General features: G+C 42.7%; 1 protein-coding gene across 2 annotated transcripts; it reads right to left on the bottom strand.

Annotated features, from left to right (window-relative positions):
* Positions 1 to 126: 126 nt before the first annotated feature.
* Positions 127 to 26,796, bottom strand: RASGEF1B (RasGEF domain family member 1B). 2 transcript variants are annotated; one of them, XM_023926207.2, is made up of 14 exons: positions 26,473 to 26,796; positions 14,764 to 14,946; positions 13,181 to 13,303; positions 12,251 to 12,388; positions 9,419 to 9,634; positions 9,245 to 9,319; positions 7,855 to 7,950; positions 7,170 to 7,272; positions 6,384 to 6,463; positions 5,899 to 5,994; positions 4,404 to 4,499; positions 3,019 to 3,142; positions 2,308 to 2,380; positions 127 to 1,503 (listed from the first exon to the last, which is right to left on the bottom strand). In XM_023926207.2, exons 2-14 carry the CDS (start codon positions 14,938 to 14,940, stop codon positions 1,479 to 1,481), a joined length of 1,422 nt encoding a protein of 473 aa, XP_023781975.2. In that variant the 5' UTR covers positions 14,941 to 14,946; positions 26,473 to 26,796; the 3' UTR covers positions 127 to 1,478. The 2 variants fall into 2 exon arrangements, with proteins under 2 accessions (XP_023781975.2, XP_023781976.2); XM_023926208.2 differs by lacking the exon at positions 26,473 to 26,796 and adding an exon at positions 25,373 to 25,393.
* Positions 26,797 to 27,027: the final 231 nt, after the last annotated feature.

Raw genomic sequence — 27,027 nt, 5'->3', positions numbered from 1 at the left:
GTTAAGGACAGTGTCCCCATTAACAAAGGCTACCTCAATGTGTTACTATGGAATTCAAAATTAAAATATTTGCCTGGAAAGGTACAGACAGAACATAAAAACCACCTTACCTGAAAACTCAAGAGATGCAGTGCAACAAATAAATATATTTATTCTTACTTTTTTCCTTTTTTTTTTTTTTACAACAGTAGCAGAATAATTGCAAATAGGGTTTGTTTTTTTTTTTTTTTTTGCCGAGTATGTACTTTGCTTATTGATTTTTGCATCCAGGGTGATCTACAGCTACAGCTTGGTTTTGTATTTTTTTTTTCAATCATGTTCTTCCTAGGATAGATAGAGTGACTAAGTATTCAGAGCTACTAAAAACTTAATAGGTGTGTAACACAGTGAAATACTTCACAGCCATAAACATAATCCCTAAAGCAAACACACAGGAAGACTGTTTTTTTCATAGCTGGAGCTGAGAAGAAGCCTCTTTTTTTCTTTTTAGCATCTTGCTATTTCAATCAAGAGTGGACTGTGTTCTCCACTGTTACCCTTTCAAAAAAATAGCAGTTATAAAAATTACTGAATAAAAACATACTCTCATATTTCAACACAGTTTTTATGCCAGTTTCTCAAAGACTATTCTAGAAAAGTCAGCTTGTTCAACCTAATATAAGAAGAAGGTCAAGTATGGAAAATCAAGAGTAACAAAACCTCACAGAAAAAATAAGACTGTTTGTTGCACGTAGTGGTTAGCTCTAAAGAAGTGAACAAAAGAAAAAGCCTCCCTAGAAGTTGTAGAGCTACATAGCTACTATCTTTTTATAGCAGGTATATTTTCTACCACAGCCTTGATTTTCATTACTTTATATTTTTTAAATAACTTAAAATAATAATGAGTTTGCCTGCCAGCAGCCAACTCAAAAACACATTGGAAAAAGAAAAAAACCCAGACACCATTACAGTGGTAGGGAGAAATTCTCCTCAGCAGCCAATTTTTGTGTCCAGTCCTTTCCCTTCTTAGCATTCCCAAACTTCCGGGATATATTCAGCTTATTAGGAATGGGAGCTCTTCAATGCAGACTTGGGTTTCACTGAAAGGAATGGTGAACATTTCCCCTCCATAGCCTCCTGTGAGTCCTTGCAGCAGCTCTGCAGAGTCCTTGTAGCAGCCAGCTGCAGCAAAAGGAAAGGAAAGAATATTCCATCCAGGTGTGAAATGATTCATAGGCAGCATCTGAGATCTTCAAAGGATTCTCAATCAATACTTCAGCCTGAATCCCAGCTGAGTGGGCTGTGATTTTATCTCATCTGTCAGATGGGAGAAGCTGCCTGTTTGTTCTTGAATTAACTTCTTTCATCTTTCCTGCCAAGATATCGCAACTGACTGCACATCTTTCATCGTTCTGAGTGCCACTCAGTGCACAGAAAAATAAACCAAGCCGTGCCCCTTGGCAATCCACGTAACACAGCAACAGCAGACATGGTGTGCTCTAGACTCTGCCCAGAAGCGCTGACCTGAAAGGCAGAGGGAAATGCAAGTGGGTGAAGACAATCATTAGAATGAAATAAATCTTCTCAGACAGAGTGACTACGATAAGGAAGCCGTGAAACTGAAATTCGTGTTACTACAGATTTTCATCTTGTCACTCTGTGTTATGTGGAGTGTCTGTGCCCTGATGTGAGTAACTCTTTCTGTCTTCTCAAAATGAGTGGAATCAATCAGATGGAATTGCTACAACTCCCTGCCTTATGGTTTATGTATCCTTCCAATTAGTAAAATCAAAGAGCTGATGAGGCTGCATTCTAATAGCAGTAGAAGAAAAGCCAAAAATGATTTTGCTAAATATTTTTCCCCAGCCTGAACTCTAAATTGTTAAGTGGTTTCATTAATGCATTTTCCCCAGAACAATTTTTATGCAAACCTCAGCCCTGCCTGAAAGGCTGGTGCACAAAGGGATGCAGTAGCTGTGAAAACATCTGTGGGGAATCCAGAGTGCTCTGTATAGTAATTGTGAGGAAGTGGGGATTTCTCGGAGTTTAGGAAGTACTTTCTTCCTTCACTGAGGAACACAAGGAATTAAAATAAAAAAATTACTTATTCTAATTCCCATTTCCTAAGGGAAAGAAGGACCAAGAGAGCTTAAGATAAAGACTGATTGTTCTATCTTTTCTGAGAGTCCCAGACTGGAGGGGAGATTTACAAGCATGCTGTGCCCCATCTGTTGAAACACGTAACATGCCATTTGGTTTTAACTGCTTGATGCTTCCTCTGTATCCCATTCTATTTATTTATTGATCTGGGTAACCTCTGACACAAACCTTAGTGTCTTCCATCTGTCCTTTTCAATGTGGTTCTCAGGGCCTTCGCTTTCATAGGAAGCCAAGTAAAGTGCTGCAATCAGAAGCAAATACATTATGTTAGGCCTACTGGCATTTTAAAATTTGCTCTCCCTGCAAAGCAGACTGAGTTAAACGAAGCAGGCACGTATTCTCCATCCCTCAGTTTAGGGCTTCAGAATCCCATTAGGAAGTATAGCATTGCTTATAATTGCACCCAGACAATGCTAACAAAGTGTGCATGGGAACAAAGACTACCCTGAGGGGGGGAAAAACCAACCGGCGGAAACTCAGAAGCACGAGGAGCAGAAAGCACTCGAGAGAAAATAAAATGAGCCCAGGGACATGGTGCTTTGTATGTAGCCAGTGAAGTCCCTGTTTTCTTCCTTAAGCAGCACCCTTTAGTACAAGGTATCCTGAAAGTCCACATAAATACATTTCATGTGACATTTAGAAGGACCACATCAATTTAGTTCATTCTATTTCAGAAAAAATGTTGATTCTCACAGACTATATGTGCATACAAGAAAAATCTTATCTTCTCTGTCATTTGTAAGGGAGGAGCATTTTTCACTTGCCAGACAGAGATGTCTCAGGACAGTCTTTCCTTACTGTGGAAGCCACAAATTAACACAGAAAGAGATTAAGCAATAGCCAGTGACACCATCCCTGCAGAAATCCAGAGCTCCTTACCATCATCACTGAAGACTGGGACAGAGAGCAAGTACTGCAGAATCTTCCAATCCCTTTCAAAAGGACACTCCACTTGCTTCCATGTCATAAATTCACTGACTTGTTTTGCCAACTCCCAAAATTTCTGTCAAGAATACAAAGCAGAAGAGGTGCTATATGTCGAACAACATTGCTTACCCTGAACATTTTTTCAAAAAGAGGGGGAGATCATGGTTTGGAGACCAAAGCTTTGCCTGTCCTCGGCTTTTAAGATAGAATTGAATGTGATCTGACTCAACACTCAGCCTCTAACTTTTGTGTTCCTGCTTCAAGCTATGGTAACTTCCCACTCCTTCACCTTTTTACAACTGCTATTGTGAATAGAAATATAGTAGATCATGAAGTGCATTTTTTTTTTTTTTTTCCCCAAGGAGCTGGTAACACTCTTTATGCCCAAATTTTGACTTTGATGATGCTCACATTTTTTGTTTTGCAATTAAATACATAGTGATTTTCACTTCAAGTGCTTAATCCTGACATTTCAAAATTCAGATGTTTCCTGTCAGTTAGCAAATATGAAATGCTCTATTTTCTCGCTGGAAAATTATGCCAAAAATAAACACTGCCCATGAAGTGTGCTGGTGCCATTAATGATAAGCTCTTTCAATTAAAGTTTAACATGCCTCAAGTGCACATGGATTCCTTGAGCAAAATGACATTCCATTATTGCACAGCCTAGTTTAAGAACTTTTGGGCTAATTCAGCCCAAAACTACAAACCCCATGACTACAACTGAAATGTACTGCACTTCTGTGTGAATGACCCAGGCTTCTTAAAAACTGAAAGTACCAGGAAACAAATCATTGGGTAACTCACCCTGTGTCAGAAAACAAGCATGAAATCAGAGCCAGAAGAACTACTGGAAGACAAGAGAGTCCAAACTCCCTCATTGCTACTCTATCACATATTTCTTCAGAGACAGTCTGGGACTTACATGCATGAAAATGATGCTTATTTATCTTGATAAAGGAGGAACTTGCTTTTTTATGTAAGGTTTATGAAAAGATAAGCCCTAAAATACTAATTTGAACATTTTGTCATTAACTATATCAAACCTGTGTATTGAAATGTTGAGATGAATTTGAGCCCTGGGAAGAAGTTCTGATGGCTTTTTTCCCCCCACAAAAAAAAACTGGGAATATTGAAAGTTTCTATAAATACTCCATCTCCAGTAAAACTGCTTTTCCCTGACTACCTCCCAGCTCCCCTGAGAAGGAACAGATATACTCAAATTCCAGTCTATGTTTGCTTTCTCAGAATCCAGTGGAAATCAGACTGTGATCTGCTCCAGTTTTCTGTTCAAGGGGCTGACCCTGCATTAAAACCCCACTCAGTGCCCTACTTACCTCAAAATTGACGTGACCATTTGGAAGGCGATTGGCACAACCCTCATTGAGGAAGTAAATATCTTTGATCAAGAGGCTGAAGAAAGGTATCACGATCTAGGGAGAGAACAACATTATTATTATCAGTCTGGTCCTGAATCAAGACACAGTGGTCTACAGAGAAAAATGAAAAGAAGTCATTCAGTGATACAAAAGGTAAGCAAAATACTGAAGGACTAAGCATTCTACATCTTTACACAAAAACTGTGCAGTCACAACATTTTAAAATACAAGTCTCTCCAGAAAGTCCTCCATTTCTGTGTCATGTCCTTCCTGTTTTCATTTTTTCCTTCTTCCTTGCAGATTCCAGAAGATAAATGGTCAGAGGCACCTACTTCTTACATGTAATTCCTGCAGGTATCTTGTAGTGTAGCTTTCCCTCTTGACAGGACTTATTTGGTAAACATGGGGAGATGCACATTGAAGCACAGCAGGGAATATTGGGGGTAGCAGCACAAATGGTTTTCAAGCTACAGTTCCCTGAGCTCATGCAAGTCATGGAACCTTGGTACTGACTGGCTTAAAATGAAGCATTTCCTGCCAACTGAACAAAATATTTTCTTTGGAGAATGCTGGAGAATTTTATTTTCTCAAAATCGTTCTATTTTAATTTTCATCCTATGGAAGTTTTCACAGCTACACATCCTTGTTACAACTGGGGATAAAACAAATACCACTTATTATTTCCATAGAACACTTCACTGCACCATATTTCAATATCTCTAAGTTCTTTCTTTGAAGTCTTAAAACTGACTTTTCTCTGAAAAGAAGTAAGCCTCTTACATTTAAACTTCTGGTACTTTGAATGATATGTGAAGAGATCCTCAGGACACAGAAAGACACTCCATGTAAAACAACAGTATAGATCAGCAGACTGCACGTGGATTTGCTTCATCTACCTGGTAGTTTATTCCATGAACTGCAAGATCACGTTTATTAAACAAGTACTTGATGAGCAACTACTTCCAAGTAGAGAGTAGCTAGGAACATATTTGATTCCTTTCCACAAGAACTACTACTGAGATTCTGCATCTAAAGACTATATACAGGGAGGGAATGCCACAGCTCTGTCTAGATTTGAGGTTTAAATGGCTTTTGTAAGTTTTAAAGTCTTTCCACCTTAAGCCATGAATTACTGAAAGTTTAGCACAAACAGCAGCTGCAAGAACAAGCAGCAACCTCATGTCAGTCCTTAGCCTTTCTACTTGTGGTACAGGTTTGTGAGATATAGGTGTCTGTCAAACAGAAATGAGCTGAGGCAACTTACTTTACTTAAATAATCAAAGTGATCATTTAATATTTGGACTGTCAGCCAGCACCAAACTGATCTGGCAGCTTTTTATAAGCCCACGAGGGGTAGAGTTGCTGAGAATCAGAATTCCAGGATAAAGGTTTACCATGCACCTTAACAAGCACATTTCCCTTTTGCCCACTGCCAAGTCATTTGCCAACACACCTTCTCTCTGTTGCTGTGGGCTGTCAGGGACCTCTGAGTGGCTCCACGCAGAGCAGTTCGGTAATTATAAAAATTGCTGGAAGGGTCCATCTGATGCTGCAAGGCATGAAAAGATGCAGATAATGAGGAACACACAATCCTTTCTCTGCTGAGCAACTCTTAAATAGGAAAAGGTCTTCTGAAGAGCCCCACAAACACAGCTTTGTAGAGGGCTGCAGTATCACTTGTTTGTTTGATCAGAAGAGAACCTTATTTTTAAAAATGTCCATTCAGCACAACAAGGAATCCAATATATTCTCTTGGATAAATCACAAACTCACACAGTGCTGCACCTGCACGATCTTTGACACAGTCAGCTGGACAATGTCCATTAAGAGCACATATATACTAAATTAAATGTCATAATGAAGCCAAACTCACATTTTAGAGCAGTTAAAAGTAAAATGGTATTAACGGCCTCCTGTCCAAATATTAGCCAAACTTACCTCAAGAATATCAAATTTGGCTGTCTTCACTTTTGCCCAGGTTTTCTTTAATCGAGACACAGGACTCATGTTCATGCCAGCTTGATATAAGAGAAAGAGATTAGTGGAGTATTTAAAAGAAAAAAAATCTTTCAGGTAGCTTGGACTAGTAAGTATTTCTAAAGCAAAGAACCTATTACCAATAACAAGTATTTTCAATTGAGTTACTCAAGAAATCAGAGTCACTGTTTCTTTAAATTCCAAAATAATCTTGGGAACAAAATCTTCATCTCTTACAGAATGAAAGCTCTAAGAAAAAAAAGCTAAGACATGATTTAATGTGGGTCTGATAAAACATGTATATACAGCAGAAAAGCTCAAATGAGTGTTCTGAACACCATCTCTTACATAATTTATTGAAAACTACACATAATTATGAAGTTTTCATATTTCAAATGAAAAAAAAATATTCCCGGCATTTTCCCACCAGATATAAAGAGGTGTGGAATTTTTAAACCACTAGGATGTGATAGAAATGATGGAAGACATCAATTCTCCATATTACAAGGCAAGTTTTTATTCCAGTTTAGCACTGAAATTACTTTTAAAAAGTGGGGATTTAGGTCTCTGAGGAGTGGCAATGAAAACTTTGGTTTATACCAACTTTATACTACGCACATAGCACTACAGTGTTGAGCAACTTCATGCTGCTGACCAAGCTATGCAGTAGACTTCTGTGTGAAGCACTCTGCTTCATTTATCCAGATTTAAACAGGAATAAAATAATATCTCAGTACACATACTTACAAATAATAGCCATTAAGGAATTGAAGTTGCCAATGTTAAAACATTCCCGTGCCACATCAATGAAATATTCTATCACTCTTGCTCTGTGCTTCTTCTTCACAGGCTGCAAGAAATGCATTTGTAGGGTTATGCTCTGCAGGAACCAGCACTCAGACACATCCCTGAAGAAATAACACCCCTGTTAAAAGTCATTTCTGCAAGTACCACAGCTTCACACTATCCTTCATGTGTAAAGGAAGCCACACTATTGTGTACAAAAGCATTCAGGACAGCAAAGACAAACCAGATCCTGGACAGGCAGAGAACAAGGACAACAGGCAAAGAGGCTCTGCCAAGAAAAAGGATATGAAGAACAGCAGAGCAGAGTAGAGGGTCAGCCAGGGAAGAGAATGTGCCTCAATTCACAAGAGGCTTTCAGAGAAGAGAACAACAGGCCAGACATGCTCATGTACCAAGAAGGGCTAACCCAGAATAAATCATTACTGTCACATAAACAAGGCTCAGGCACCAGTATAATGCTAAAAACACTGAACTTATTTCCTCTTCAGATGTGCTCTGACTGCGTCCAAATGCGAACAATTACAGAACCAAGTGAATGAAAAGTCCAAAAGGCACCAAACCTGAAAAGGCTTCAGAGTTTTAGACAACTAAATAAAACCTTTCAGCACAAAAAGCCCTTGCTCACCATACAGATTTCTGTTGCAACCAAGTAACTGAGCCTGTTAAACCACTCCACATAGGCTTCGAGATTCCGAGTCTTCTTTCGATCCCCGTAGCAGCTCTACCGACAGAAATGAAATAGCAACTTTTAGCACAATTTTTATCTTTTTCCTGTGAGACCTTTTGGCTTTCTGCCTTGCCATTCCCAAACAGTCAAGTAACCAGGAATAACTCAAATCACCCAAAGTGACAAAAAGCTTAGAGGGAAAGCAGCGGTGGTAATATTCAAACACGTGTAACTTCCTTCTGAGCTGTCGGCCCAGTAAAGCACTCCAGCAGGCATGCGGAATCCACCCCATGCTTGAAGTCCTACTGGGATGCTTTAAGGATCTTTGGACAGGCTTATCCAAACAATCAGGCCTAAATATCTGCATAAAGCTCCCTTGAATACACGCACTGTTTCAGTCCTTACTCCTGTCCCTCTGATAGAGCAGATACAGCACTAAGCTCTCTGCAAGTGAACAGGAGAACAGAGGTCAGGCACATTACGTTCAGCTGTTGATGACAAATGGACATACTGCATCCTAACTTTGGGAGACCAGCTCTACCATTTTGAGGGGATTATCCCTTTCCTGAGCAGTGCTATGCTGTATCATCTTGGAATCATTCCCACAACACACCGCAGGATTGCCTGAAAAGAGGTAGACTGCAGTTTCAGTGATCTCTGTCTGGAAGAACAATTTCAGAGACCGTCTGACTGAACATCAAATTGTACACTTTTGTCATTCTATCCTGTTTATCGGTTTTAAATTCAAGTTTTAATGGACTGACTTTATCACAGTTTATTTACAGAGGTTAAGTTATCTTCAAAAACATAAAAAATTAAGTCCTTTTGAAAACAGCACTCAAAGAGATGACAACTCTGTCATGGCTGGTTAGAAACACTGCATATTTACCCTCCATCTCATGTAGATCTAGAGCCCTCTGCACACTCTTTTTGTTATGTCTGCTCTACCTGCAAATTCCCCCATGTGCCACTTGGTTGCAAAGAGTTCAGTTTACTAAAAAGGAAGAACAGATGTCGAAAATGAATAATGCAAAGGCTGGAAGAGAAGCCTCTTCCAGCTGTAGGCCACGTAGATGGCCTGGGGAAAACATTCACAGGATTAAGTTCTCCCTTAGCTTAAGTCAGAAAACCCAGGAAATGCGTTCATTTAAGTCAATTTTTTGGCTGAGTTCCAGAGCTTCAGGAATTGTACTCCAGAAAGAAAAAAAACATTAACAAAATGTTTAATGGGATTACTAAAGCTTGTTTTCTACTGGTCCTCATTTATTGCCGGACCTCACTACCAGCCCATGGTGCACCTGATGGTAAATGATGCATTTCAGAGCTGCTCCAGATCTGCTCCCATTACCTTGTCATTATTCAAAGGATCCTTTTGCACAAACGCCTGGATAAATTCTTCTGGTCCAATATAATTGAGTCTCTCCTAAACAAAGCACAGAAGCAGCCAAGTCATATCCCCTGTTAAGCTGAACTTCAAAAAGAGGAGAGGGATGAAGTCATCCCTGGGAATGTAACAACTCACAAGCTCTATGTGCGTCAGCTGCTGAGCTAACACGTAGGGATCATTGCAGACAGTGATTATGTCCCTCTGGATGGACTGGGGCTTGGTCTTTAGGAGCGTGAGGCGATCTGTGGATGTGGTGGTGTCAATTTTTGCAAGCACTTCCTCGTACTGGGTAACTGCGGCCAGCTTCCGAATCAGGTTCTGGAGGAGCTGCTGCACGTTCTTCCGGTACATCTGTTTTAACACCAAACAATCAGAAAACACTTCTGAGATGTGAGAAGACATCATTAAAGTCTGCATGACACTGCAACAGAGGGATGCTGATACCTGTATTTGTTGTCAACTCAAGAGAAGCTCTATTATGTGAATTTGTAATATTGGCATTTCATCAGATCAAAAGGAGTCCAGCTGAGGGTTTAAGCAGTGATTGTCTCACAGGTTCAGTATTGACCCAGTTAGCTCAAAGAAAAGATGTGTTCAATCCACTTCCTGAAAGTACCAACCACCACTGGAGGAAATACAAGAAATGAAAATATTCCATCTTCTCCTGCTTGAGACCACAGGAAAAAACAAATATGTGGCCACTCAGTGATAAACAAAGGGCCTGCTTCTCTCTACAGAAAATCATGATCAGTTTCACCAAAGTCAGAGCTTAAACTTGCAGTGAATCTGAGGAAAAGAAGAAGATAATAAAACCATCTCTCTCTTCTTTTGTTTTTGCAGGCCTTTCCATGTAGTTATTTAAGTTACCAGGAGTGACAATTTTAAGCAAGAGCAGAACTCAGTTCTTAAGTAGACAGAAATGTGTAACCAAGGTGGCTACTCTTCCAGATTCCACATATCATCCTAAACCATTAAAGCAAAACCTAAGTGGCTTCAAAAAGGATCATCCAAAAACTAGTCTGCACACTATAGTATGATCAGTCCAAGGCTGCAGTATTTCCTTTATTCTGATAAATTTGTCCTTTTCTCCAAAGCTTTTTCCAAATATGTTGTTTTGAAGGAGCAATATGTTAGCGTGGTGAGAAGTTTTGGTTGTACTCTTACTGACAGATTCTAAAAGAACTGGAGTACAATAATTCAGGAAGTGGAATAAGAACCTATAAGTAGAACTGTAGTGAACAAGAGTAGGAAACTGCTTCTTTTGTGTTCTTTAGGGTAATGACTCACAAAAATCCAAGTGATCTGTAGAAAAGCAAGATCAAGGAAGTTGCCATTTACTGATCCAAGCAGTTCACAATAAAACAAGTCAATTTACTGCAGTGCTTGCTTTCACTTTGTCTTTCTAAAGGAAACCTCAAAGTCAAAAAAAACTCAAAGCTACAGCTAGAAAGGATTTATAGTTCTCTTCAGAGTAAGATTGCTCCCTTTGCACATTTCCTAGCAGCTTTGTACATCTGCCTTTCCCTTCAATAGACGATTTCACTGTTTAAACTGTCTGTTGCGCCAGAAACTTCATTGCAGACAACCCTTCCCTCTTCTCATTTTATTCTTCCATCCACCAACTCAACTTCCTCCAGGCTAAGCAGTTCTTTTTTTTTTTTGTGCCAGTGAGTATTTTTCAAGTGGGTGTGAGCTCTCAATCATAACTACTTTGCCTGGAACTGAACTTCAGTTTCCTACTTTGCTATGAAGAGTATCTAGAAACAAAGCAACCTGGCACCCCTGGAGTGAAGGCACACCTCTTGCCTCTTCCCAGCCCAAAGCTCCCTGGAGCTATCTTGGAACCTTTCAGCTTGCACATCAAATTGGATCTCTTTTTCATTTATACTTCGTACTGCATCTCCGTTATCTTGTCCCATCTTCTTTTATCCCTCCCCACTTTGACAACAACAAAACATATTTCAGCTTCCAAGTTCAGCTTAGATTTGTTCCTTTCCATGCTTGTGAACAGCCTTTCAAGACCCTTCCAGGCCTCTGGCAGCACTCTCAGCTTCTCTCAGTCCAGCTTACCTCCACGCCTGTTAATGTGCTGTTTGCTGCCTCATCCATATCATTACTTAAAAGCTTATATAAGGAACACTGGTCCCTGAGGAACACTGGAAACACAATGCCATTTAGCAATTGCTATTTGTGTTTATAGTTCTTCCAAATGCCACTCCAGCGTCTTTTGCAATTGCAGTGTTATGCCAGCTACACAGGATTTGTTTACTGAAACCTTGTTAATTCCCTTCCACTAAGTAAATATAACCCTTGGCTTTTGGCTGAGTTTATTTCAGTATTTAAAAGACAACTATTAGTTGAGCATTGAATTATTTCATAATACCCACATGGAACTTTACTTCCATCTGAAAAGTGGGATTTAGAAAAAGGTCAGGTGATTTCCTTGTGTGCTCCATCCACAGGAAGGAATATGATAGACTTCCTCTGATCTGATACTTTAAGCTCAAGACAATTATTCCTGGTCCTGTTCTCTTTTGGAAATTCCTCCCAAAAACTGCTATAACTTTTTCACTGACCTACAGGTCAAAGGCCCAATTCCAATACATCTTACTAAAGAAATGATCAACACTGATGGGTATTTCTCAGCAATTGTCCTAGATAGCTTCTTCCAAGTAGAATCACTAAAATGATAAATACTAACATACACCAAGTTGTGCCCATCTGCACAAAACGGGATTATGTTACAGGCTTGGAGGGGGACAGAACCTTGCCCATGCTTTGGAGAAGATCTGCTTATGCTGCGTGATTTCATCCTAGGCTTAGGTACCAGACAGAACTTTTTGCCTACCAGCACCTTCACAGAAAGTTTTCTTAAGCACCCAGAGCCACACCTTGTTATTAACAGCAATATCAAAGCAGTAACAGGAATGCTTTTTTATCCAATAACTTTGTTTGCAGACAACTTACCTCATCCCCACTGGCTATTCTTTGTGCCAACTCCTTTAAGTTCCTCATCATTCTTTCATCTCGGAAATCGTAAGGAAAAGTCTCTGTCCACTCAGTCAACAACTGTAGGATTTTTGGTGCAATCTTCTGGGTCCAGTTCTATTTGGAAACAGTGGCGAGGAATGTTACACAAAACAGCAATGCAGGAAATATCTAGCTCAAAGGAAATAGAATACTGTGCACTGTAGGACACTGTGGAGCATAAGGCTATGAATGTAAGGTAAATTTTAATCTTAACTTCATTCAGCACTGGATTACAGGCCAGAGCGCCTCATGGAAGCCAATGAGGAGACGCATTGTCTTAGCTGACCTGGAAATTCTGCCCCAGGTGGGTGGAAATGACTCCCCTCATTATCAGGAGTGTCTCAATGCAAGGCATTGATTAGAGTTTCTATAATTTATGACTAACCCTCAGCAAAGAAAAGTGGTGAATTTCAGTTGTGCCAAGACCTACATCCCTATAAGGTGCACTACACCTTATAGGGATAAACCTGTACACAGACAGACAGAGAGAGGCTGGTGGGGAGATGAGGTGGCGAGAGGCTGCCTTGGACACAGTGACCATGAAACGATTTCTGATTCTTAGTGAAGTAAGGAAGGCGATTGACAAAACCTCTGTCTTGGACTTTTGGAGGGCAGATTTTGGCCTGTTCAGGACCCTGGTTCAGAGATTCCCTCGGTAAAACCAACAATGCAGCAGAAGCAGCAGCCCTCATGGAGGACAGGCTGCGCAGTGTGGAAATTCCCCATGAATCTCAGTGAATAAAGGGTCAAATTCTAGTTACTTGCATCAGGTTTTCAATCTCTTCAATCCTACTGAGGACTGTCTTGAATAGAAGCATTTTGGTTTGGACAGGGACCTGGGAAGTCCCTGAGAGTGTGGGATCTCACCTTGTCCAGGCCAGGCTCACAGAGTCTCTGCTGCTCAATGCACAGGTGGCAGACTTTGGCCATGAGCTCGTACGGGTGCATGAAGAGACGGGAGCTGAGAAGGAAGGTGAAGATGTACGTCCTCTGCAAACAAGAGGAAGACAGAGAAAGGCATAAATCACCAGCATTTTTTTATATTTTCTTGAAATGCCTTCCTGAAAAATCTGCTACTCATACTTCACTATCTGAAGAATAAAACTCTACAGGTGGCTGTGCCAAAAGCAATTACTACAGAGGTAAGCATTTAACAGTTATCATTGCTCCAGAACCAGTATTATAAGTTTGTGCTCGAGCCAAGTTATGCAAGAGTAAACCAAAACAAGGCAGGGCAAAGGTGGCTTAGCTCTCCTATTGCACGCAGCCTTACTGCAAGCTCATTACCTGAAATTACTCAGAATAAAATTTCAACTCATCTTCTCTTGCTCTACAGTAAACATTTGTCTCCTGGGTGAAAGTGGAGGGAACTACATAGGTTAATTTTACAGAATAAAAATCAGTAACGGATTCTGAGGTTACAAGAAGAGGCTCCTTATTTTGCTTTGATTTTCCATAGATAATGGTTTGAACTCATTGTTCAAATCAGTGAATGGATATTCAGAATATCCATTCCACTTTCCACTTTGCCAGTAGTTAAATATCTATGGCACCCACTCTACAAAGAGTCTACAATGTTCTGGCTCTAGAAACTTGGAATAAACCATCATGTCTGACCAACCAGTTTCTATATTGCTACATATTTGAAGTTTACACTAAGCATTAATGGATAAGCACTAGCTTAAGTACAGTCCTGTGCTGCTGTAATTCTGTCCCAAGTTAAAAAATGATCCTGTCTTGGAACCGTGAACAGATCTATGACAATAACAAAAGCTGGATATAAGCAGAGTTATGTCTTCAGCAGGAGCATGAGCAAGTAGAGCTGCAGTTTCATCATCCACCAGTTATCCCCAGCTGTCCTTTCCTGCCACCTTTCGATACCATTCCTTTTTATCTTCTTTTCTAAGAATTATTGAAAATGTCTCAATGCATGGATGTGCCTAGACAGGTCAAATGACAAATTCTCAGATGACAAACCTCCTGTTGTCACATCCAGACTCTGCTGATCCTAAACAGTGTGGTACTAGTTCAACATTTTGGTTGCTTATTGCAAGATACATGTGGACCTCAGATGAGCAATGGGAAGTATGCACTAAAAACCGCTTGGTTTTGCAATAAATACTTTCATTGTGTCACAACCGTGGTGATGCCTCTCTGTTCAGCTTTTTGAGGGTCAATGGTGCACACAATCCATCAAGCGACAAGCCAGTCTAGGTGTGTGCTTTATAAATGAGTCACCAGGGCTGCTCACCTTACAACAGGAGTAATAAAGCATTAGACTTCCTAGGTTAGGTGAGTTTTTGCATGCTGCCCTCCAGTAAAGCACATGCTTCAGGCACCTGAACCCCTTCCTTAGCCATGGATGTGACACATTCTGCTCTTCCTGCACACGTTCCCCTTTAGGAGACACAGCAGGCCTGGCCACGGAGTTAGCTGGGTGTGTAACTTACATCGGGATAGTAATCCACGTTGGGTACTAAGTGATGGATCAGAGCTTCCAAAGACCCCGACAGGAGATTGTTGTCGTGGTAATAGAGCCCTCCACAGCTGCCTTCTTTTGTCTGATACAGGTTCCTGTTGTAGCTGCTGCTGTCAAACATCGCTGCAAAGGGAGGTGTCTGTGGCATCTTTCCCTGAGGACACACACAAAGGAGATAAGGGATAATTCAGAGAAGGTACAATGTGAGCGGTTTTCTGTCTTCCAGAGATAATACTGCACTAGAAAGAAAACCCAGTGTCACACCACGGGTTACTTGCACACAGTAAAGATTGTACTGTTTTCAAGCCTGTCCTCTTTCTCAGGAAAGGGCCAACACAAGCTTTCACCACTGCCTGTCACAACTGCCAGGTGCTTATTTTATATCTTGCTGTTTCTTTATTAAATGACAGATAATGTCCAGGCTAAGAGTTACCAGGAGGTACAAAAATCCTGACAGACTTTGGGAACTCAGACTTTCTATAAAGCTTTTGGGGATGTGGCATAGCATTCACTTTGGTCAAATCCTGAAAGTAGCTCCCTAAGAGCAGCACCCTGATGGGGAAGTGCTCAGGCTGTCCCAGGCTGACACACCCCCAGCCAGCGCAGAAGGAGAGAGACTGAGGTGAAACCCTGAAAAGGTCATGTGAGAGGATGGTCTCCTTTATGCAACATGACAGCCATGTAACTGCAATCCCAAACCTCCCATTTCCCAACTCCACCCTGGTAAATTGGCGCTTGGTTTTCCCAATAACACCGTGACAGGCGTGACCCAGGCTAAAGCCTGATGCTTCAGTGCATCTGCCTCCACCTACTCTCTGACTGGCTCTACAGAGATTTGAAAAGTTTGCCTGGGCATAGTTGCTTACCACTGTTGTCCAAGTCCACCAATGATATAAAAGATGAGACCAGATTCAGAGTTTTGTTAGACCTTCTCCCCAGATTCTGTGAAAATGTTAAAAAAATCCAGCCCTGTGCTCTCCAGCTTTAGGAAAAATAAAGCAATTACTCATCAGTCTGCATCTTAGTGCCTGTGGAATCAAAATGTCTTTCCAAGGAAAAGATCAGTCAGTGCTGCAGGGCGTTTAGTCACTCAGAGCAGTGGGTGGGCAGCAAGGGGGCCACGACCACCCAAGAGCTCTTCTGGTAAAGCAGTATCTGAAAAAGCCAAAAGATAAAATCTCTCTGACTGCTTGAGTGTTGAGTTATAAACCCCTTCCTTCTCCCTCCTTCCCTGCCTTCTGGGAGTAGCAATTCTTGTCAGTTTAAATAACTTAGGTTGATGGGAAGCTAAGTTTTAACCACAAGCACGCTGGTTTTAACTCTACTGCAGCAGTTACTGGGCTGTGGGTGCTGATGGGCATTCAGGGAGTGACAGATAAACTGCAAAAGGGGATGGCACTTTGTTTCCAATCCTGCCCACAACTTCAAGGCAAGGGAGATCAAACTGAGAGGACAATATCCACAGGCTGCTGTGCCCATGTGTCGACTGAGCATGTGCATGTGAAAAGAATTAATGCCTCTGAGACATCATTGTAAGTGCAGATGCTGTTTCTTTTCTCTCCATTGTATCAAATCCTATTCGGGAAAAGGCTCTTTAAAGCCACAGATCTCAGCAAACACCAGCCTGTGAAGGCACCCCGTTTTGAGAACAACTAGTGATGTGACAGCCTGGAGATAAATAGAGTGCTGCCATCTGTGTGCTCCCCAACCCACAATAAAGCACTTTTCAGAGGGAGCTCAGTGGAGATGAGAAGCTATTAAGTTATTAGCCAGATTCCTTAGCTTGGACCTGAAGCACCACACAGACTTGCTGCTGCTGCTGGCAGTGTGTCCAGACAATGGAGACATTCAAACCAGCGCAAGCCTGAGTGAATAAAAATAATTTCAGTAAATAAACAGTAAGAGAAAGCCAAAAACAAAGGCAGAGAAGGACAGTGGAGAGAGTGGAGAAAGCCTCCTAGCCTACATGACCTGTGCTAATTCCACCTTGAGAGATGCCAAAAGATATCTGCATCAAAATGGGAAAGACTGAAAAGTCTCCACGCCTGCAAAGTGACATCAGACACTCTGTGCAGCTGTTCAACCAGAGATTCAACCCCATTCAGCCCAAAGAGCTGGGAGAAGAATAAAGTAAATACACATGCCACAGTGTAAGAGGGTGAAGTACAGGACTGAACAGGGTTCCTCTACAAGTGAGTTCAAATTACTGGGCAGGCGAGGTGCAACCCTACCGCAGCCATGCTGTGCACCAACAAAGCATCCTGATGCATAAAGACTCCTGGTCTTTCAGGTTCTTTGCAAGGCTAACCCAGTTTAAGGAACAAAACTTTACTGTTCCTTAAAACTTTTTTGTTTTAAAACTGTTCCAAAACTTTTTTGAGGAGCTGACAGGAACCTTCTGCAGCATTTTCTAGGTTTTCATACTATGCATGTAAAGCCACAGACTTGAACCAACTCCAAAATATTCTTCAGCCCACTGACACTGAAGGATGTCCTGTGCACCAATTCAGTCAAAATGCAAGCGGTAGTGAACAGTGTGTAAACACCAAACGTTTGTAGCACTGCGGCTCTGAGGTCGTACTCCACAGGGAAGTGAGAAAGGCTAGGCTGCATCTGCAAAACAACTTGACACCAATATTAGCACTTGTAAAAAACCAAGGTGAGTAGTTGTTCCAATCCAGATCTCATATTAACCAAAACAGCCTAATTCAGGGGGTGACTGGAATCTGCAGGGAATTTAGCCAGACTAGCCAGCAATTAGTTTTGATTTCATTCAATCCTCACAACACAAATCAGACAGGTTGGAGACACAGTCTTCTAGAGCCTCATCAACAGGAAAGAAAGAATCATCAGGCCATTAACAGATGTACTCATTTGTAACCATAAAATAAAATTCTCAAAAGTCTGTCCCAAAGGGTACATTTTGTCTCACTTGTTTGCTATCTGTTTCTGGAAGCTGCTTGACAGAGAGGGCTCAGTCCTGCTTCAGTGAGACATCAAGTTGTGGTGATGCTCTGTATGTTCAGAACTGGGTTTCACTTGGAAGTGAGCAGCACACAGGACACGTTCTCCATGTGATGAAAAGGGATGATATCAAAAGTATGACAGAGATAAATATAGCATAGCCAATGGGATGATTCATACAACACATGTGCTTTTCCAGCATGACTACTTTATTATCTTGACCTTGACTCCTCTGCTGTATGTTATTTGGAGGTGGAGACACAAAGCAGCATGCTTAATTCTAATTAGAAGCTTCTTTAGCTAAAGCTTCAGCCAAACCCTGCCTTCAGAATAACTTGAGTGGAACTGAAATTTGGTTACAGAGCAGATAATGGTCCACAAATCCATGGCACATAGAGCAGAGGTATCTTGGAACCTAAAAATATTGTTGACAAAGCACAGCAGGGCAAGATCTGATGAGCAGGAAATGGGAAAAAAGACAAGAAATATTATTCCAGTGAAAAATGCTCTGGGAATTAAAAACTGGAACTTTTTAACTGGGCTTTGGAAACATTTGGCTAACAATCACATGGAAACCCATTAATCTCTTCTCTCTATTTTTTTTTTCCCAAGAATGAAAAGAGTGGGATTTTTTTTTATTATTTTTTTTTTTTATTAAAGATCTGACTTGAAGGAACGAGCAATGAAATATTTTCCTGGCTTTACCAGTGATGCTTTCTTGTGACAGAGAGAAATCCATAACTCTGCACTGTGGAAAGAGGAATACAACATTTTTTTCTGCATTTAGTATCATTATGAAGAACATGAGACTTTGGGCACTGAGGTCCATATTCTGTCTCTGACTAGCCTCTGACAAGAAAGAAGCCTCAACTTTCCCAGTAACAGCACTGTAAATCGGATGTCAGAGCCAAAGATGATGTGCTCAAACCCCCACCATCTCCTGCAGGAGCCAAGTTTCAGTTTGGCAAAATGAAAGGAATCAGATACAGCTTCCAAGGCTGCCAAGTGCTTTTCCTAACTTTTATGTTCAAAAAACATCTGTTTTCTACTACAAACAGTGGAAGGTTACGTTGGTTTGTTTTAATTTATATTAAAAAGCTCAGGCTGCACATCAGGTTCATAAAACAAACTCAACAATATGGACAGCTGGTATCCTTCATAGAAGCACCCACTGAGAAGTTCCGCAGTAGCAGTGAAAGATGCCTTTAAATCCACTGTCAAACAACTTTCAGCTCCTCTGCTAGGTACAGTTTTCTCCCACACTATCTCCCTCAGGCAGAGGAATGGTATGAATCCCAAGGCATACCTCCCCTTAAAAGATGCAAACTTCAGAAATGCAATTACATCCTCTCAGAGCTGTTCACTATACAATCAGGAACTCTTTACCACATTTAGCAGGTGATTACCATCCACCATTGTTATTAAAGATGCCATCATAAAACTGATGTATGGTAAAACAAAAGACTGACTTCCTGCAGAACCAAGTTCCAGAGAGGACCCTCCTTATCCTTACTCTTTCTTTTGTTAGCAACATGTCTACAGAAGCCCTTCCTGCTGTCTTTGACATCTCTGGCCAGACTCAATTCCAACTGGTCTTTGCTTTCTTAACCTCATCCTTAGCTTCCTGTAAAATTACTTCAGACTTACACCCCCAACTCATCTCCCTAGGCTGTCTTTCATGAAAATCCCACAACCTTCTCCTGCCACAGGAGCCACCCCACCTCGTCTTTGTGATGCCAGTGATATCACGCCCATGCAGGCATGTGCATGTCTCTAATTCTTCTTGTTTGTTCCCCATACTATGTGTGTTTGCGTAGAGGATCTGAGCCAGGTCCTTGATAAAGCTGATTCGCTGGCTGGAGCAGCTGGAATCCCTTTGCAGTGCTGGGGCATCCACCCAGCCCAAAACAAAAGCATACCAGCCACAGAGGCCGCCCATCGCATTCCATACAGCCCTTCGTGGTGTGTGTGCTTTGCTCACTAAGCTTTTTGTTCTTGCACTGAAAGGTAAAGGGAAATTTTACAGCTCAAGCTACCGAGAAGATAAGAAACCTGCAAAACTCCCGCATGGGTGTTTCATGTGTCTTATTTGCAGAAATTAAGATCATAGAACTATCCCAGCTCAAGCCTTCTTGCTTCCACTCTGTGATGAATTTGCCATACAATTCTCAGAGCGTGACTTCAGCACCAACACTGAGTTATAGTTCCTTCCTACTTACTCCTATATTACTTATCCCTACTTATTCCTATATTACGTATTAAGTGTATCTTTTAAGGGGCAGAGTACAGAATAGCTTTTCATACTCACAAAGGAGATGAAAAGGGGAGTGATACCGGCTTTTTCCAGCTTGAAATCAAGAGGAAGATTGAGAACCTCTTGTAAGGAATCCACCCCAGAGGATGAGGACCAAAACTATCCATGTGGGACAGTGTCACAATTGCAGAAAATACATCTTGAACAGTCGCTGGTGGGGCAAGGAAAGACCTGAGGTAGACATAAGAAACCTGACAGAGCCTTAAAGTATTTTTTTGGTTTTCACTAAAACAGCACAGGATGAACAATTTTGTAAAGTTTTCCAAAAATCACCCAGGCAACAATAAGCTGCAAAGGAAAACGAAAAATGCAAGTAAGCAAAGAATAAAACAGGAACTGAATTTCAAGTAGAGGCATTTTCCTCCTGAATGTGCATTTTTCTTGGGCCTATAAATAGACCCAGCTGATTTGGGAAGGTCAGATGGAGCACTGCTGACTGATCACGTACGTATGAGAACTTTGGCACAGCAATTAAGTGAATCCTGAACAATTCAAAATCAAAGTCCTTGGATACTGAACAGCAAAGGTGTGATAGGCATGAATACATTTGTGTGTTTACTTGGGAGCATTAGGAACATGGTGGGGCATTTAAGAACGCCTTGAATTTCTCCAAATCTGCAAGCATAGAAAAAGGGAAGGAAACAAACAAGTTTCTCCTTGTTGCTGACGTGCTGCAATTCCATGCCCCCTGCCTAAGCCCCACGACTCAGCTCTCCTTCTATGCTCTCCCATCCTCTTCTTCAGTGGGGCAGGAATAGAGAGAGAGAGTCTAATGATGCTGAAGGTGGCTGTGACAGCGTTGCTGCAGTGCCAGACAAGCACATGCAGGCAGACTGCATCGCGGCAAAAAAAATCCCAGCTGCAGGAAAATTACTCAGTCCAGGGTGAGGACAGGACATATGTTCCTCCCAAACAAAACACATGATACAATTTGTCCGTGTTGCTGGACACACAAAAGCAACAGCCTTGGAGCACATGACACTAGAAGGATACCACGCCTATAACATGTAATTTCTTAAAGCACTTATCTCTTACCATGACCACGATGCTGCTGAGATTTCTGTCTGTAGGTTAAAACTGAGGAGGCCACAATTATTTAAAAAGAGATGAAGCATGCTCCATCACTGACTGATTAATCTTTTTGTTAAGTTCATTTTTAAGTTATTTTTAATTTCATGGGTAATTTTTTTATCTGGATGGTGTCCTTTTAGCATTTGAATGCAAAATATGGGTTTTCTCATGTAAGAGTGGGGTTTTTGTACCTTGTGTATCTTTTTGCTAATCCCAGTTTCAGAAGAGTAGCTTAAACATGAATAAACAGGATAAGTATATATTGTAAGTGACATGATGGATTAGCACAGCAGTAATTAAATGTCAGAAGGCACAAGAGATTCTAGAAAAGTCCAGCCCATTGCATGCTCCATAGTGACTTCTTCAGCATTTGAGGGATTTACAGAATGAATGAAATGGAAAAAGATGCACAAGAGTCTCAGGCCAGCCAAAGGATTCAATGAAACACCTCCCATCTTAAAAAAGAGACAGCACATACAGCTACTCTCTTCTACCAAGATTTCTGAGTGGACAGCTGGACTGAAAGCAAGAATGCTACTAAAGCCTTCCACTTCTTTACATTACTGAAGCAGGGTGGGGATTTTAGAAGCAAAGCATTCCCGTTATTGGACCCAGTGAGGCAGAGAACAGTTTTGCCATTCATTCTATTTGTTCTTAAATATTACAGCCTTAAAAGAGTAAAATCCCACCTCTCTACTCAGCCGGCTGCAGACCGGTTTGTCAGGGCTGCCATCCACCAGCAAGATGCAGAGCTGCACAGCCTGGAGGAGTTCACCACCCCAGCTCCCACACTGCTGAGCAGCAGCTGGGATGCTGCTCCTCAATCAGCTGATGGGTTGCTGCAGCTCTGAGGTCAGGAGTTCGAAGGCAAGTGAACAGCAGCGATGTTTTATTCCAAAACATCACATTGTAAAATGAGTGATTCAGCAGCTGATTCACGGAGGCTGAGATGTCCAGGAATGGGGTGTGGGGTGGGGTGGACAGATGGGGCCTGTGATGCCATCCATGCCCTGCTACCCCCACTAGTGAATCAGAACTCTGCTGTGGGTCCTGCAGCTCTGCATCTACAGAGTTCTGCACTCTGCATCATTTCTGTATCATGCTTTGTGCCTCCTGCACACTTCAAACTGACAAAACTGAAATTTGATGTTTTCAACAGAGATGGGAGCAGTTTCCCCACACTATCACCAGAAGATCATCATTGTGGTATTAGACTTCCACTAACCTTGGGGAGTGTGATCCATTCTATGTGACAGGGATGTGAACCCTGGGATGTGACAGGGATGTAATCCTAATCCACCCCAGGTGATCAAAGCCAAAAGATCCACCTTCTCCATCTGCATGGTCAGCAGCTAAGCGTGGCTCTGGACCATTCCAGAGTGAAAACTGGCTCCATCAAGAGCTGCTCGCATATCCATCCACAGAAAACAGAAGTGGAATTATTTCAGTGCTTAGACTGGGCAGCTGGTACTTTGGATCTGCTTCTGACTCTGCTACAAGCTCCTCACGTGGCTTTAGTCAAGTCACTCAGTTTCTCATTACTGCATTCCTCTGCCTGACAGTACAAAGAGGGATAAGTATGGGGTTATTTCCTTTCATTGAGCACTAAGATCTTTTTTCAAAAGGTGTACAGAAGGTGTATCATATATTACTGTCAGGAGCATGGTACTAGCCTCAAGCATGAAGCTCTCTTGACAGGGTTCCTTCTTCAACCTCATCAAAGCAAGATACCTTCTGAATCCCAAAACTGTTGCTCTTTGCAGGCTCCCATGCTTGGACTTTTGGTACAACCTACAGCACACTTCAAAAGAAAACACCTGTCCCTTTTGTAATCATTATAGGCAGCCAAGTTATAATTTACAACAGCAAGCTGCAGTAGTGTTAAATAACAGTACTAAATTTCATTTAACTGTTTCTACCTAAAACCTCATTGCCAAATGTCTCTGCCATTTAGATGATGCGGAAAAATTGCCGGTTTTAAGGCAAACAATTAATATGAGTTTTTTTTTCCCCAGTCACTCAGTCCTTATGTCTCCATGAACAGTACAGAATTTTTACTGACACTTCAATATACAGCAGGTTGAAAGCAGTATATTTACAGTTTCTGCAACAGAAGTACTTCAGCTAAACCCCCACCACAAAAAAAAAAAAACCCAACAAACTTTCCAATGTCTAGATTGAAGATAAAAATGGATGGTTCCACTTCATCAGTGACTTAAGAAAGGAAGTTCATCTCTGTATCTGTATCAGTTACACTTGCCTCACACCCATTTATATCTAGGCTGGGTATCAGCCAGCGGCTTCTTAGAACAGAGCTGGGTCTGAGGTACAGAGGGCTTGTAAAACAGTTGTCTGCAATCAGCTTGCCTGACTCCTTGGGAAATCAAAGAGAAGCACATTATGGCCAAAATGTCTGAGAAGACCTTTTTCCCCAGTCTAGGCAGGGCCAGAGCAGCAATCTCCTCCGCTCACACGCTGCCTCTGCTGGTCTGTGTCAGCCCTTGAGCCCCAGCAGCAGTTCCCGTGCCCGACTGAGGGTGGACCCCTGGGCTTTGCAATCGATGGTCAAACGCTCCTCGCCCTGAAACAATTACACCTATGAAATCACCACCAGGTAGGTACGGTATTGAGCAAATGGACACCACGCTGGGCTGTGAAAAGATCATTACACACGTGGCCTAATAGTGTCTGAATCCCTGCAGGATGTTTAAGGGAGGATCAACTCTAGTCCTGATGGACAAGTACTGTCAGTTCAGCATGCTACATTCATGCAGAAAGCACCTGGCCTTGTATCAATGAGAGCAATTATCTCAGAGAATACCCCACTCCCCAGTCTGACTCAAGCTTATTTATCCTCTGTCTTACTCCTTATGAATCCAAAGGTCTCCCTGTGCTGGCTGATGCCGACTCCCAGGAGCTCCCAGGCTCTTCTGTGCAGGTGTGTTACCTGGCATTTCTGGCCCTGTTTCCAGATGTGACAAGAAGCAAGCAGACTACCTGACCTCATGGGAGGCACAGGTCACCTGGGGAACATTTTATTCTGGGAAGACGATGTATTTTGATGAATCAAACCCTAAATAGTCAGAATGCATGGATCTGAGTCATTCAGTGCTATTCTGGAGCCGCCTAGGGAGAGTGAGCTGGATTGTTGTCATGATCCTGCAAATTTTCCATTTAAAAATACAGCCATGCAAAATGCCTCCGATTCAGGTTCCTCACAATAGCAATTTAGTTTTTTAATACTACTTCTTACAGCAGCTAGAACAGAGGAGAAATTAGCAACAGCTTTCAGACAGAGTTTTTGCCTCCTGTTTGTAAATTATGTATTGTCATGCTGTGGCTGCAAAATGCTCTCTGGAAGCTTTGTTTACAAGCTCATTTTCTATCGAAGTGTTTATTAGATGATGTGGTTCAGTCCATCATACCCATGCCAAGCAAAGGGCGCCTGTCAGTGCTTGCAGAGTACACCTGTGTACTGTTTACTAACATGTTTCCAGATGTTTACTAACATCTGGAAAAAATGCTTAAGTATGGGCAATCACAAGTTGTGCCTCCTCTGAAATGCAGGCAATCTATCCCAACCAGCCCTGGTAGGTGTCAGCAGACCCTTACAGTGATGTACAGCGCAGACTGGCAACATGATCCTTCCTGTCTTCACCCCAAGAAAACCTCACTTTTTAACTACACATTTACAAAAGTAAAGCCCCATCTTGTCAGCTTTTCCAGTGCATATCCCCTTCACTGATCATGCTCCAGAGCTGAACTGTGCCTGTCACTTCTGACAGGGTGACAGCAGCTCACCCCGCAGACCAGGTACGGTGACTCTGCACTCCCCAAGGACTGTTCCGATAACTCACACAGGCAACAATAATAATAATAATAATAATAATAATAATAATGATGATAATAATAATAATGATAATAATAATAATAATAATAATAATAATAATAATAATAATAATAATAATAATAATAATAATAACGGGAGCACAGGCAACAACACGCAGTGCTGTCCCCCAAAACCTCAGCAGGAAGAAACCACAAAGAATGTAAACCAACAGGGATTCAGTGCACCATACAAAAAAAAGCGTTTTACTCTGTGCGTGGCACAGCTGTGAGCTTAACCCCTGCTAAATCAGTAGTTTCTTTCCTCTTTGACAAAGATTTAACAAATCCTACAGCGGCCTGTTTCAGTCCTGCTGTTCAAAGGAGTGATATCTCCACTGCTTACCCAAAATCAGAGCTTCGTCTCAGCTATTAGTTCTCTCCAGCACAGCTCATCAGTTAGCTCCTTGTTTTGAGTGTATTTAGCATTGATTTTCAGCTGACTAACAGCTTCTTTCCAAGGCATCTCATTTGGAAGCCGTACCTCAAAAAGCTCTTCTCAGCTTTCAAAATAAAGAGACAGCCCGGAGACGCAGTGCTGCCCATTCCCAATTCCCCACAGAAGGCACATCTCAGCCCACCAAGGCGGTAATCTCACTGAGAGCCACCCCCTCGACATTCAGACAGAGCTGCCCGAGGTACAGGGCACCTCTTTGTTCCCGGCTCTTTGGACTTGTCAGGCCATTCCTGACCTTTGAGAGGAGTCCTCCGCTCTGTTCAGGAGAACTCCTCTGGAAGAGTTCCTCACCCTCTGTCATATTTAGCTTTACACACAGGCAGACTGGGAGGCACTCCTTGTTAGGGCTGCCTTAGTTTACAGTCTGGGCTGAGGACAAGGTAGCAGATTGGGCTGACGCACTGCTCTTGGATCATTGAACATTGATTTTGGGTCATTTATCAGTCCTTTCTCTCCTCGTACCCCTGAACTGCCGCCACCTCACAGAGCGCAGGAGCCCGAAGTTTTACCACACTTAGTCCCAGCAGATGCCCAGCGAGAGAGACACACACACACATCCCGCCCACACACCCATGTTACACAGCCCTACCAACACAATCTGGTAAACCGGTGCTTTTTTATCCTTCCCATCCAAGAAAGCCAGCAATCAGCTGAACTGACGGGCGTAAAGAAAAGCAGGGGAAGCTTCCCCAAGGATTAGAGCCACGGAAAAAAAAAAAATCACATAGTGCACTTGTAGGACCCAGCAGGGAAAGGGACAAGGAGAAGGACCCAATCACTGCTGCCTTCAAGTCTCTCCCTTCCCCAACACGCTGATAACCCCCAAAATAGCAGCTCTGTACAGAGGTGGGTAGCCAGGAAGCAGATTAAACACCAGGAGGGATGAATGAGACCGTCCTGCCGGGGGGCTGGCAAAGAAGACAGAGATGGACGGACGGACGGACGGACGGACGGACGGACAAGACGCACCGCAGACTCGCGGAGTGTACCTGGAAGTGTCCGCAGGCGCTCCCGGTCCCTGTACGCTGCTGGATGGCTCTCACGCACTCATCCCCTCCGACACGGCACAGCTCGGCTCGGCACAGCTCGGCACAGCACAGCTCGGCTCGGCACAGCACAGCAGGGCTGGGCACAGCTCGGCACAGCACAGCTCGGCTCGGCACAGCTCGGCACAGCACAGCACAGCTCGGCACAGCACAGCTCGGCTCGGCACAGCTCGGCTGGGCTCCCCGCGGGCTGTGCCGGCCGGCGGGCGGAGCGCTGGGCAGCGCCGCTCCCGGCCCGTCCCCGCCCGAGCCGCGGCAGGGGCGGAGCGCCGTGCGGGCCGGCCGCCCCCGAGCGGGCCCTGCCGGGACACCGGGGGCGGGCAGGTGGCACCGGGGACCGCCAGCCGTGCCCTCAGCTGCTGCCCCGCTGGCCCGGCAGCATTCCGCTGTCAGCGCTCTGAAGAGAGGCGTTCTTGCGGGTGGGCAGGAACGGGACACACACACACATACACACATACCCATACCCATTCCCATTCCCATACCCATACCCATTCCCAT

Source organism: Cyanistes caeruleus, chromosome 5 (genome assembly GCF_971803275.1).
Source record: "Cyanistes caeruleus chromosome 5, bCyaCae1.hap1.1, whole genome shotgun sequence".
In the NCBI taxonomy this organism is placed as follows: Eukaryota; Metazoa; Chordata; class Aves; order Passeriformes; family Paridae; genus Cyanistes; species Cyanistes caeruleus.
Note: the sequence above shows the minus strand (reverse complement) of the source record. Positions and strands in the feature narration are given on the sequence as shown.